Raw genomic sequence first — 14,302 nt, 5'->3', positions numbered from 1 at the left:
AGGAACGGGATCAGATGTTAAGTGAATTCCGCTTCCCCCCTCTTCCCCCCCCCCCGTGTAAAATTAAGAGGGATTTAATTTTTACCACTCTGGTTAAATTTAATCCAAATTTATATCCTCGTGGGGCCCCAACACCCATAATTTTTAAACTCAGCTGATGTATCTCTTTGTGCATTTCTTCTTCTATTGCACCTTTCTCCAAAGAATCTCACAGCATCTTGCAAGCACTACCGAAGGACAGCCTCACACCAGTCCTGTGAGGTAAGTAGGTACTATTCCCATCTGTAAAATGGGAACAAAACAGAGGCCTAGGACAGTTGTCCAAGGCCAAAAAACCAAGTCACTGACAAAACGGAGGGAGAGAAGCCCTACTGCTAGTTTCATACAGGAATGCAGCAGCTACAGCAGTAAGCATTGTTGCAGCTAACTGCTGAGTTTAAAGACCATGGTGCCCCAGTCAGGGGTTAGCTGTTCGGCACCGACGTGCCTCTGGGCCAGCGTATCTTACCCTGCTGTGGGAACAGGCGTGCGCTCGGTGTCTCCAGAGTGAGGCGGTATCTCAGCAGGGGCGTGAGAGAACTACAGCCTGGACTTGTATGTGAACAAGAACCTTGGTTATCGTGCATCAGCTCTTGTATCTTACATGCCTGTGCAAAGGCATCACGCTGACCCTCTGGTAAATCTAAGCTTATTCAAGGCAACTTACCCCCTAGTGAAAGAAGGCTGTGCTGTTTCCTCCCACCAGCAAGTGAGGGTACACAGACAGGCACGCTGGGCCATCTGCTGTGAATCAAGGGATCTAACTTACCCTGTGGTAGTTTGCTCATGAGGTCATAGCCCCCAGCCCCTTAAGCTCCAGTGCTCAGCTGCATTCCTACACCTGCTGTTCGCTAATGGAAAGCTGCCTCCATTTCTCCTTTCCTGTAAAAGCAGCAAAAGATTGTGGTTTCTTCCCTTCTAGCCCCTTGGCAAGCCAAAGAGACATTTCAAAACTATCTTGCTGGAACTATTTATCATCTAGAATGAGTTTCCAGACCAGGGTCACAATTTCTCCGCTCTCCCGCCCCTTTTGAACTCCTGTGGAGGAATGGATCATTCTCCGTGTTTTCCCCCAAGACCATGTACTGCAAAGCACCCAGGTGCTAGCAGCCCCTCTTTTTTTTCTGAAGCTACTTGGTACCATGTTGCTTCTAGTTCTCCTTTAGAACTGGAAAGTCATTCTAAAAGTTTGGCTTAAAATTCTCAACTGACATTTGAGCATCAACTTTTACCCTCTAAATTTCCCCTCTAGAATATAAGTTACGCTGGTGCAAAAGATTCACATATGTGGTAACAGAAAAAAAGAGCTTTAACTCTGAAGATTAATTAGACAAACCACTAATGAATTCTATCACCATAACAGTCTCATTTCTAACTTCCCTAATTTTTTTTTTGTTATTATGGTAGGACTGCTTGCAATTGCAGTCTCCTGGAAAAGGTATTGTTATTAAAGTCCTCCTCTGTTCTCCTTAACTGCTGCTCACCACTGGCTTACCTGTTGGTTGCAGGAAAGGAGGAAGTTCATGGGGTTTTTTTTTTTAAATTGTATGAAATTCACCACAGATTAATTTATCATCTCATAGCAGTTCAACAGTTAGGAAGCATCTGGAATGATGATATCTGTGCGCTCTATTGAAGGTTCGCTGTCACTTAGAAAAAAAAAAAAATAACAACACAACCCTGTAAACCCTCTGAAAGATCCAAGTGGAAAATTCAGTAACATACCATCATGAAAGTAAAATTGCAAGGGACTCCAGGAGGCCACAGAAGAAGTCTGACTTTGCAATGAACTGCAAAAATAATTACCAAGCAACTTCTGGTTTAGGATGAAATGTTTCCACATGTCATTACTTCGTACAGAATACCCACTCTATGCCGCCTACCTTTTAGATCACAAGTGAGCTTGAGTTTTTAATACTGCTGTTTTGTTTAGCGATGATGAAAAAGTTATTAAATCTGACTTTCTCTTAGTGCAGTAGTGTGTTATCTAACATAACTCCTTTTAGGAATTCTTTTAGGCTGTTCAATTCTAATTACAAATGTTATAGATAAATTTTGGTCCAGAACAGTCTTTTTTTGCTCATAATCTTGATCATTATCGAAATAGCAGTTTCCAAAAACATGGAGTCACTCTCAAATACCCTACAGTTCTCAGAATCTCTTCTGAACACAGGACACTGGCAAAAGACAGCAATTTCTGATCAGTGTGCATCACCAGCTTCAGCTGTTGAAAGGGGATTAACAACCAAATAGTAACATCAGTCTTGTATTCATTTTGAAAACTGCATCATCACGTTATTAATGTTAAAACCTGGAATGTAAGTGAACATGTGAATACTGATAGTATTTATACTGCTAGTATTTAAAGAACTGTTCCAGTGACTACATGCAGCCAACAGCAAAGGAATGTGAAGCCATTACAAGAAACCACTTCAGTCTTTCTTGATTTTTAACCTAAACACTGTGAAATTTCTGTGGCTGTGCCTGGGCCACAGCAAGAGAAGAATGAACCACAGAGTGCCCTGTGATTCCAGATGGGGACTAGGGGATGCCATCTATGGACATGCCTTCCCCCAAACTGCCCTGAGTTAACAGCTGATACCTTGGAGGAAAGATGCCTGGGAATTGCCTCATCGTTAGTGTAATGCTGTGAACGCAGAAACATTACCTCCCCAGTCGCTGTGCCAGTCGATGGACTGAAGTGGCAGAATCATATTTGGGAACAGGAACATGGCCAAGAGGTCACATGCATTAGGAGACAGTCAAACCATGATCTTAAGAGATGACATTGGTTGCTGGCTACTAGTGTGGGCATGTGTGTGCACATGTGTAGGAGTTTTATCTTTAAAAATAAACAAGCCTTGGAAAAAACCCTTAGTTCCCTGGTCTGTGTGTGAAAGAGTCATTACTGATTTTCAGAACTGCAGTTCAGCTGCAAGAGGCCAAACTTGCCAGGCTAGGCACTTTTCCAACAGCCCACCCAGTCTGAAAGCCAAATGTTTTTGGAGACAATAAGCTGCTATTCTCTCCCTAGAGTATTTGTAATCTCCTGAGAGGCTACATTCTTGGATAGAAGGCTGTTCTTGGATAGAAACGAATCGAGGCTAGGGTAGAGAAGAGGAGGAATGGTCAACAGCAGTTACCACATCCAGCCACTACAAACTGCTGTCTCCCTTCGCTCCAGGTTTCTTGTGATTATCACCCATTTCCACCTTGTGCACACTGTACCACAACGCAGCAGAAGTTGTTGGTCCAATCTATAGTGTACACAGGAGCAAAAAGACTTGGAATTGGGGGGGGTGGGGTGGAACCTGTCTTGCTGGTTTCAAGACTGTGCAGTTCCCTGAAAAATTGTTCTTTCTACCCTGAATCCCCACACACTTGCTCTGGTTCACTAAGAGGTAATCTGGAGTCCCATCTGCTTGCCAGAAATGAGAATCATTCTGGTTTACCACACAGATCTCTTGACTCACGCTGGTGTGATTCCTGAGTATGGAGATCTTCATTCTCTGAGGACCAGCCCAAAGTCAGGCTGGTGCAGTACAGACCAATCTGGAGTTATTTAGGTTCATAGAGGGCCAATGCAAAGTCATTCTGATGACTAACTGCTGGGTTCTGGATGCAGCTCCCTCCGGACTGATGACCTCACAAGTTTGGAGGGAGTTAAAGGTTTCCTTCTGAGTGATCCCAGTAGAGCAGAACATCACAGAGCAGCCCTGCAAGTTTCGTGCCATTCTCAACTCATCTTTCAGTGATGCTTTCCAAGATGCCAATCAAATTGTCCAATCCCAACAAGTACCCATCCTCCCTGTTGCCTTCTTGCCAGGGGATCCTGTGATCCAGTGTCTGCCCATCAGGGAGAAGGGTGGTCTTTCCAAAATCGATCAGCCACACATTGGCATTCCCACTGCCATCATGTACAAAAAGTAGTGAACTCCCAACGACCTGGAAGACAGATTGAGATGATGTGGTTAGGAACATATCTTTAGCTCTCCCCCATCACTTAATGCTTCCCACTAAGATGATGACTTCCTCCAATGACCATCTCACCTACGACTCAACAGACTTTTGGGCTGCACTTATACATTGACAATTTACATGCTAATTTGCATAACCATATCAATCAGTAACGTATAAATGGGCCTGTAGATGGGAAAAGGGCCCCAGTAGACAGAGGGAAGAGAAGCAATTCTCCAGCTCACTTGGCAGCAGGTGTCAGTTAGAGCAATTCAGCAAAAGCCAGTGACTACTTCCAAAGAAAGACCATGACCCACGATTAACAGAAATGCCTCTAGTGACAAGAGGAAATCAACAAGGTAAAATAAAATGTCTGATCTCAAAATCTTGAGCTGTAACAAGCAGAACTTACAATGCCAGTGATGCCTTCTCCACAGCAAAGCATACAAGAACATATAGAGCAGAATTATACAGTGTTTCAATGTAAATCCAGTATAGCTAATAAAGTCTTTGTTGTCAAACTACAACCAAATGCTACTGTTCCAAATGCAAGCTTCCATATTACCATTCTGCTGTACAGATTCCCACTGGAACACACCAAGATTAGAGAATCCATGGGGAACTGGTACTAAGAAACCATGCCCTGCAGTGGTCCAGGACTGTAAGTGCTGGGATGTTATAAAGATGGGAGGATTTATTATTCCTCGACTGGTTTAATCTTCTGTATAGTTCTGATGGAGGCTTTGAGGCATCATCTGTTTTGTTAACATATGTTAGTTTTCTTCTGCTACAAACTCCTTTCTACTAATACAGCAGGCTATTCTGAAGTACATCTGAATGGGCAAAGGAAGCCCACAGTATCACGCTCACTGCTCACCTCATGTCGCTTGAAGAAGTCTGAGGATTCAAGAATTATATGAATTTCCTGCAGACGCTTGAGGTATTTTTTCTGGAGGAAGAGGAGGAAAAAAAAAAAACCAGTAAACATTTAAGTAAAGAATGAATGAAGATACTCTATTTACAAGAGTCAATATAATGAAGACATCATGCTGATTTTAGGCTAGAGGTCCTTCAAAACAACAGGTTCATAATTAAAGTCAATCTGAAAACACAATTCAACAGGCTTTCATGGTGAATGAAAATTCAGAGATCCTCTGCTACACGTTACACCAAGCATTACTGATCTATCTTGCTTTGGATGCAGTGAGGTAGCATCTGACTCTACACTTTCTGCATACTCTTTATTTTTTTCTTTTTAATAAAGAGAAAAAAGTTTCAAGCAATTAAAAATATTTCAGTTGTCCACAGTGAAAAGAGAATGAAATTTTGTTAGAGACAACAAGCTCCAACGATGTTGGGCAGGGGGGCAGGTAAAAAAGCTGCCCTGTGTTACCAAGCGCACTCCTCCTGGAGGGCTAACCTGCCTTCACAATGGCTTCTACACTGCAGCAAAACACTACGGCACCCTTTGAAGTTCCAAGGACAAGAGACGTTTTATGCCATCTACCACACGCCTGCTGTGCTACCTCTGAAGTTGCGTACAGGAATTGCTCTTTGAGGCGAGTCTCGCATGTAGGAGCACAGCCAACTGCCAATCTCGCTTCCTGCCCCCATGCTCTGGTCTTACCCTCTCCAGACTTAATTCCCGAATGACGGGTTTTCCTGCCAACACAATCCTTGCCTAGACATCATCTGCTGCACCCAACACTTACGGTCGAAGGTGATGGCAAGCCGCAAGTTAGCTTGAGCGATGTTTTGCTAGCCTGAGGAACTTGACATGAACTCATGGCAAGAGCTGCCAGAACTGGTCTCGGCCAGCTACTTCTCACAGCCCACCAAGTCCCCACGTCCACTCCATCTGCTGAGAGGGACTGGAAGTCCAAACCATTTTCTGCCTTGATAGTTTAAGTGATCTTTCTTGTACCGGAGGGCACATGGCCCTGAAGCAAGCTCATTGGGTCAAAGATCAGTGAACCTGAAGAGTTCAGACTCACCAGAATAGTTGTGTTGCCCTCAATAAATTCCACAAAAACCTGTAGAACTTGCTCCTGTGTCTTTGTAGTTTTGAAGTTTGTGTTACATGTTCCATCCGCCTTCTGCACAAAAACGCACAAAGACAGAGACGATTTATATTACACACACAGCATTCCCCCCATCAGTCACTCCTCCTGAACCGTCAGCAGCTCTGCTCTTGCTAACCAGATGAAAGGATGTTGAACAGGAAGAGAGCAGATAAACCAAGCAAGAAGTGGAGAAAAGAGACAAAAGCTGATTGGATAACTTTAAATGGCACTTCATTTCCTGTCGGGTGCAGTTAAAAAAAAACAACTCATGGTATTACCAGCTTGCGGAAAGGTTTTCTCACGTGTCAGTACTAGCAGTGCAAAGTTCAATGGGGCAAACCACAGTGACCTCGTTGGTTGTCCTCTCATCTAGCTTGGCGTAGTCAAACCCTGTCTGGGGGTGTAAGGGGACATTTTCAAACTCAGTTTTACTAGTCCCTTTTGTTTATTTTTTTGTTTGTTTTGTTTTTCAATGGGGAAATCAAAGAATTGCAGTTAAGACTCAGTTCCCAATACACCTTTGCACATTAACATGACCCAGAAGTCACAGAACGGAAAGCTAGTTGCAGCCAAGAGCAACTCTGGATTTGGAACACTAGCAAGTGACACGAATGCTAGCAAGTGACACGAATGCTAGCAAGTGACACGAATGCTAGCAAGTGACACGAATGCTAGCAAGTGACACACCAGGTATGTGAATTTTAGCAAAGGACAGTGTGTGCATGCTCGTATGCAACTGGGTCCTGGAGAAATTCAGAGTATATTTGTGCTAGCAAAACGACTCCCTACAGAAGCATCCTCCTACTGAAAAAACAAGTCCTTGTACGTGCTGGTAGTGACCAGTTTGTGCTTGTGGGGCTACAAGCAAGTAAGAGCAATGCATGAATGGGAGATATCTGTCAACATAGACTCTATGAATATGCATCTCTCCAAGAATATCCCTGTTGCTTCAAGAGACACAAATGTGAGCTTTTAGGACATGCATGTAAAACCACAGCAACTATTGCAGCTGGTAGCCTGTATCCACTAAAAGCCTGCAAGATTATTAAACTGTATTCCTCTCCATCATATCAGTCCAATGAAATCCCTCATTTCCATTATATGAGTAAGTCAACAGGTCATCAAAATGTGTTCCCTCCCACACATTAGAAGTCACTGCACCAAAACCATGTAAATTCCGCTCCAGTCTCAGCAGGTGAAACAATATTTACTCCACAGCAGAACTCAGCCCCTAGTATATACATGAAAAAAAATCTGATAATGCTAAATTTCCAGATTTATCATGCAAGAGAATGAACTGACTGAATGGCACAGCCATGCAGTACAGCCTCCCACCTACCAGACTTTCTAGCAGCAGAATAAACAGAATTTTATCCCAAGGCTGTGGGCCAGATACAAGTGCAGCATGTCAGCCTGATGAGATGTGCAAGTCAGGCAAGAGAGGTTGTGAAAGTTAGGAGCCATCTGATCCGATGTATGATAATACTCAAGAGCACACAGAAATTTGAAACTTAGCCTGATGCCTTGTACCTCTTCACTGGAGTACGGTTGCTTTAAAAATAATTTCTCCCCATGCCTCAAATTCCAGAGCAAAGTCTGGAATAGCTGCCATGCATTCCCTTCTCATCCTTTTTTCTCAGGACAGACTAATTCTTGCTTCCCTGTTGTTTAGAAACACTTTTATGGTTTCATTCCTTTGTAGTGGTTGCCAGGAATTGTAACCGCTGCCTGACTTCACTGGCTGTGAACAACATCCAGACTTTGAATGGCACCATCCTTGTATTCCATACCAGGTCCTTGCAACAACTCTGGATGTACCTGATCCCCAAGAGGCGCTTGCCTGACATGCTCCTTGAAGTCATACCTTTGTCCGGGCCTCCACGTACAGTCCTGCACAGCAGAGCAGCCCGTAGCACCGTTGCGGCTAGTGGGCCACTTGCAGCACTGCTCATTAGATGTGACAGTGACATGGCCAGCAGGAGGGCAGGTTTGGCTGCTCCATAAAATAGTGCTACCTATCTTAACCTGTGTGGTCTTGCTCAGATTCCTCTGCAGACTTCCCTTAAAGGGCTCTGGGTTAAGGTTGTGACCTAAATGGATTCACCAAGATTTATGAATCAAACCTGATGTCCTCCTGGAAAAAGGGCTATCCCTGATCTAAAGGGTCAGCTAAAGGAAGAAGCAAATTCCCAAACTGCACAGAGGTTCAGTGACAGAATGGGAAGCCAGAACTTCTGATTCTCAGCCCCATGCATCTCTGCTCTGCAAGACTGTTGGTGTTGTAGAGCCAATGTTTGTGGTGCCTAGCCTTCAGACAGCCCCCTCCAGCGAGGAAACCTGCATCCTGAATCTGGCAGGCACAAGAGACCCAGTGTCAGGTGCCAGCTGTAAGGAAATCAAATGGTTCCAAGTATTTTGGTAAGAGGAAGAGGGACAAATCCCAAAAGTGAACCTCGCCTGATTTCAGAGATAGGGAAGTGAGGCAAGGAAAAGAGATGGATCAACCTAAAGAGAAAAGGCACGCCACTGATGAAGGAGCAGCACATATGGTGAATCCGATCTCATTTATTGGAAGCCACTTCACAGAAGGGTTTCTGTGATTTCAGTTTCTTTGCTTCTGGTCCTTGCTCCAGCAGCCACAGGGAGGACATATTTCTGAATGACCAAACCCAAGATACCTGTTCAGCTAACTCCAGGAGTTCACCAGTGCACCCAGGGAGAACAACCCCTTTTCCCCATCAACCACTAGCTGGCACCACTGACCCTTATAGGCTCTCCTTCAAAATGAGGATCTCTGCAGCAGGGCTTTGCTTTTCTGCAGATACATACAACTGGATGTACAGTTCAGCTACAACGAACAACTCCCTTTCTGTCACCATTTCTCAGAGAGAGAGAGAGAGAGAGAGAGAGAGAGACCTACATCCCTCATAACAGCACAGGGAGATAGAGGAAAAGGTAATGTACTGCAGTACTCCAAACACTTCCCGTGCTTAATAAAAGATTAAGTATTTGTGTCCTGTTTTGCACAGTTACAGCGTTGTCTCAGAGGGAAGTGTCATGCAGCCTGTGTGCCACACTGCTCCTACCCACCTCTGATAACCAGCCAAGCCACAAAGAACAAGCCAGGAGGTTTCACTGTGCTCCCTTAGCTCAGCCACTCTCCAGGACTCGACATAAATCTGTAAGCATTCTACACTGACCAACTATCTTTCCAAGAACATATGTAAAAGGTCTCAAGATCATTTGGGTTTCTGATTCCATTACACAGGGCATCCAAAGACCTAAGTGGTATAGGAATAGAACAGGCATCTTGATGACATCATTAGGTGGCTAAAGGGTGAGACAGAAAGTGTCTTGGCTGGACCAGAGCCAGATCATCTGCCACCCAGACAAATCCTGTGTGAGGATGCCTGTGTCTAACAGCCAGGAGTGGGTGACAGAACGTACAGGGGGCCAGCACAGCATGAGCTGGAAGCCCCAGTTCCTGCATCACAGCAGGAGAATCTGTGAATGAGGAAGGGAGAAGACAACACAGGGAAGCAGAGAAGAAAGGGGTGTTTATAAAGAGCCTCCACTAATCAGCATCACCCCTCTTTTATCCCCTTCTTCTTCCTATGTGCTTGAACTACGAAATGGAAGCAAAACTCATCCAGACTGTAATTCACAATGTCCTAACATACCTAAATTGAATGTATATGCTCTAGGAACACCCTGAAATCACACCGGGTAACCCACACTAACTTCCTCATAGCTGTCCGATCATGGGCTTCAGGTAACAAGTACTCATTCAGGGTGTGTGTGGGTTTGGGCAGCCCTCACCATGCTCTGTGCTGCTGTACCACTAACTAACCCCAAGCAAACTAGTTTAAGGCTAGCTGTGACAGGCCTATGCAAGCCAAAAGCACACTTCTGGATTCCAGCGAGTGAACATTAACATTCAAGTAACTGAGCCCGGTGGCTGATACTCTGAGAGAAGGTCCTAATGGGTTTCTGGGTAGGAATTTGACATTGCCATGGTACACAACAAATATACAGGATCAATGAGTAGCAAAGAAAATTTCTAGGGTTCTTCTGTGGCTGCAAAGTACTATCCTAGAAATGGTATAGGGGCACAAACTCATCCATCAGGAACAGCAGATGGACTTTGTTGATGGAGAAATTTTATTTTTGGTTGTTTTGGCTTTATTCCAGCTCCATCTATACCAGATATTGTCATGTACTTAAAAGGAAAAGGGGTTTCCTCAATCCCAAGGATATCTAAGCTAATGCTTTTAACATGCCTTGCAAATAAACACAATTGGAACAAAACCACTTTACTGTGATTCACATGGAATAAATATGTATAGTTCCCAGATTTAAAAAAAAAAAAAAAAAAAAGTAATTGCATGGGCAGAAGCAATTATTTCTTCATTTCTGAATTCTTCCTTATAACAGTCTCATTTTCATTGTATCTCTGTGGTTTTGATTAGGGCATTTTCACATCATCCTTTGGAAAACCTGGCTACTGATGCACACTAGCTTTTTGATTAATCAACAAATCAAACAAAGATCAGTCTCCAAGAACCAAAAATGAAACTCCAGAAATTAAACTATTACCTTAATCCCTTCAATCCTGAAGCCCAGGTTGGCACTAGAGCTGATGGTTTCCCTCCACTGCATGTATCGGGGTTTGGTGACAGCATGCTGGGCATTCTCTTCAGCTGTGGGAGCAAGAGGATCCACTTCAATCATTTTCTTGTACATGTCCTTACGCAGCTTTGGTTTCTCACGGGCCTTAGTCAACTCTTCCTCCAGGTATGTCCTGCAAAAACATCACATACCAACAAAACTGTAAGGACTCCTCAAACATTTCTTTCTGCAACTTACAGCCAGGCCTCAAGAAATGTCAACCAGGAAAGTAAGTGTTACGATTACCCCAATTTTGCATGTGGGCAAACTAAAGAACATGGACTAATGACTGCACAAGCATATGTAGTGGAACAGTTGCAGGAATCGGGAATTGTGTCATTCAGTTCTTGTTCTAACTATACCTTTACATACTGTTACATGCTATTGTTATGTCCTGCTTACAGAATGGGAGAAAGCCGAATTCCTACCATGCCACAAAACAGAACTGTATTTTCAGAGGACAGTTAGGAGAGATCACTTACAATGAAATCAAAAGCCAATAGGGCTGCTGAAGTCTTACTGTCTTCTCGCTCCTCAAAAAAACCCCTAACATCAATCATGCATGGGTTTTTTAGACCTCAGAAAGCAATTAAGGTTTTACTTAACTCATTAGACAGTGAAAGACAGAATGACTCTTCATACAGTAAAAATGAAAGAGTAAAGCAGATTACCTGAGCAGCTCTGAACTAGAAGAGGTAACTAAGAACAGGAAGGTGAAGGGTGACAAACCTTCCACATTCTGCTGTTATCACTCAGCCTGTTAATCTGGTAACCATTAGAACAGCACTATCCATGTTCTCTACATTCCACTGGACTCCTAGAGCTTGTCTCTCTCCACAAAGCTTGCACTGTCAGGCGCCTGGGATGTACTTTCTTCATCACAGTGTAATAAACCAGGCTGGTGTTTAGGAGATGCTGTCGCTCATTATCAGAATGTCACCTACTTTGAATAAAACACGTACTGCTGCAAATCCTTCTCCTCTTTCTTCTGGGCATACCGGTGCTACACATTTCTACTCTGATTTAGCTGACAATTCATTTCAGATTCTGCCTCCATCTGAAAAGGCTTGTCTGCACTCATTGTAAGTTGAATAACTCATTTACGACACTAACTCTCGAGCATCTGAGCTGGCACCCAAAAGATTACTATGACAGTTCATACCTCTCTGTACTGTTACTCCAGGCTCTCAACAGATTCTTTATCTATTTGTTATGCTTACAGAACATTTCTGAGATTTTCCTCTTAATCACAGACAAGAAAAGGAAAAGAAAGTGAGAATCTGGAGAACAACCATGGAGATGTCAGAGTAGGGAAAAAACACAGGTCAGTCCTGAGCAAATGGTCATCTCTTTTCTTTACCGAAAAGATCAATACCAGTGAAGGCACATTCAAGCGTTGGAAATGGTCTTTCACACTGCTACTCAGCCATCACATTTGGAGATGGGAATTTTATTCTTTGTGGGTTTTTTTCAATCACTGCGTACACAAAGATTAAGTGAACTTGCAGTGAATGAATCATGTAATTTTTTTCCCCATGTATTACCAGGCCACTGCAGAGAAACTTTGTCTTAAAAAAACCCTGAAAATACCTTGATTTGAATAGCTTTTGTAGCTACAGATCAGTCAGTTTACAGAATCCATGTACAGCCAGGAAACAATGGGACATACTCTCCTCAGGTTGTCCAAGGCGACTGCCAAAGCAACAACAGGTTGTCCGGACTGAACCCCAAGGCTCCAAAAACATTACCAAACTCCTCCAGAGAGAGCATGACCACACGCCCCCTTACCCCCATGTCCTCAAATGCATTTGGGTTAGAAAGCGCTTTCTCTTTCATGTACCCCACCTTATCCCCATCTTGCAGTCCATCACACAAGGCCCTTCAAAATCAGTAAGCAAGTCATCCAGCTGAATGTAGCTCTCGCCATCTCTCTCCACCACACCATGGAAGCAAGGGACACAGGAGCGTAGCGGGTCTTTCATCAATCGCTCAAAACACTCCTTTTCATTCTCTGAGAAGCGTTTGAGAATCTTCCCGCTATCAGCTGCCTTGAAACTCCCTAAAAAAGAAAATCAAACACATACTGACAAGACTGACCCACAAAAAAGAAAAACACCTTCCCCCACCACTCCAGCTTCATCTACCTCAGCCTCATGACACCAGTTAAAGATTTCCCCTAAACAGAGAAGATAACAAGCTTTTCATAAAATAATAAAACACCCAGGACAAACACAGCCGTTGGCAGTGAAAGTCCCTTTGGATACATTCCCATGTCAGAATTTATAGCTTTAAGGGGTTGCAGCTGCTCCAGGCCATTGGGGTTTCTTTCCATGCTAAACTCTTTGTTAGGTTATTAAACACTACTACACTTATTAAAATGCACAGGAAGAAGCCACGAGCCAGAATTCATTAATCCTCTGACAGGGTGTTTTAAAGCTGCGTAACACTGCCAGTGTTGGCTTTGTCCTTAATCCTTGCATAGGGTATACCTGCTGAGTGTGTACGTACTGAGGCCGTACAGTCAATCAGTGATCGTTAAACAGCCCCGAACAGGCCAGAAGCCAAACACTGCCCTTTCTATACACACACATGATGTGACTGTGCATGTGTGTACCTCCAGGTACTGCCTCTTCTCCAGAGCCCTTCTAATCCACAGGTACAGCCTGTAGTGCAATTGGTTTTTTACAACCCTGTGTCTGAATGGCATCCAGTACAAATGAGTCTGCATAGGCCAAGACTGGCAGTAATTAGACTTTAGCCGCAGAAGTCACTCTCCTGTCCCACACCCTGCCAACAATATCTGAGGAAAGCACACATTTCATCCAGAGGTACCCTTTAATCTACACAATGTAAAATAGGCACCAAAGTAGGAGCCTCATTAATCCCAGGGTTAATGCTCAACTTTTATCACAGCAGAAACCTTCAGCCATTGCAGACTGGTTCTTCTCCAACAAACCCTAGAACTGGCACTGCCACAGCACAAGGGTGAGGTTGGTGATGGCCCAGGTTTTAGTTTAGAAAGAACTTGTCATATCAGAGAACAACCACCGCAGAAAGGATGGATTAAACGCAACCACAGAAAACTATCTAAAGCAAAGTGGAGCAGTATCTTTCCTTATCAGCTTCTAGTCACCTCTTAACCCTCCTCTTCCACCCTACTACATAAGCCTGCAGAAGGGTTACGATTACACGACCAGTGCATCACTCCACACCGATCAAGCCAACCCCATACACACTGTGATAAAAACTGCAATAAGACTGTGTGATCTTGGCACTCTGTGTGACACGAGTCAGCCTCACCAACACCACTGTGCAAAATGCAGCTGCTCCATTTCTAGGACTAAATACATTTCTCTGCACAGCTTTGAAGCGCATCATATTAGTGCATTAACATATAACGAGGTGGTTCAGGTACTGTATTAAAGCACGATGCAGCGTAGGTGCCTGCCCACATGTGTACTAATAAACCCCACACTAGCACTTTAGGAACAAGGGCTGCATAGGAATTAAATAAAGCATGAGAGAAGCAAACCTGATGACTTCTCTTGTTATTTTTTTTTTGTCTTACCAATGAA

General features: G+C 43.7%; 2 protein-coding genes across 2 annotated transcripts in view; one reads left to right on the top strand and one right to left on the bottom strand.

Annotated features, from left to right (window-relative positions):
* LTK (leukocyte receptor tyrosine kinase) overlaps positions 1-1,693 on the top strand; it is a 178,079-nt gene extending 176,386 nt beyond the window's left edge. The window contains exon 35 of the mRNA XM_035895760.1: positions 1-1,693. This exon is cut by the window's left edge and continues 5,803 nt beyond it. The gene's annotated coding sequence lies outside the window, so the exon portion shown is untranslated.
* ITPKA (inositol-trisphosphate 3-kinase A) overlaps positions 1,432-14,302 on the bottom strand; it is a gene marked incomplete at its 5' end in the record, with an annotated part of 37,080 nt that continues 24,209 nt past the window's right edge. The window contains 5 exons of the mRNA XM_035895745.1: positions 1,432-3,984; positions 4,874-4,945; positions 5,991-6,092; positions 10,656-10,860; positions 12,573-12,786. Coding sequence (XP_035751638.1) covers positions 3,781-3,984; positions 4,874-4,945; positions 5,991-6,092; positions 10,656-10,860; positions 12,573-12,786 — 797 coding nt within the window. The remainder of the gene's footprint in view (positions 3,985-4,873; positions 4,946-5,990; positions 6,093-10,655; positions 10,861-12,572; positions 12,787-14,302) is intronic.

This window comes from Egretta garzetta, unplaced genomic scaffold (assembly GCF_000687185.1).
Source record: "Egretta garzetta isolate BGI_Z169 unplaced genomic scaffold, ASM68718v1 scaffold526, whole genome shotgun sequence".
Taxonomy (NCBI): Eukaryota; Metazoa; Chordata; class Aves; order Pelecaniformes; family Ardeidae; genus Egretta; species Egretta garzetta.
Note: the sequence above shows the minus strand (reverse complement) of the source record. Positions and strands in the feature narration are given on the sequence as shown.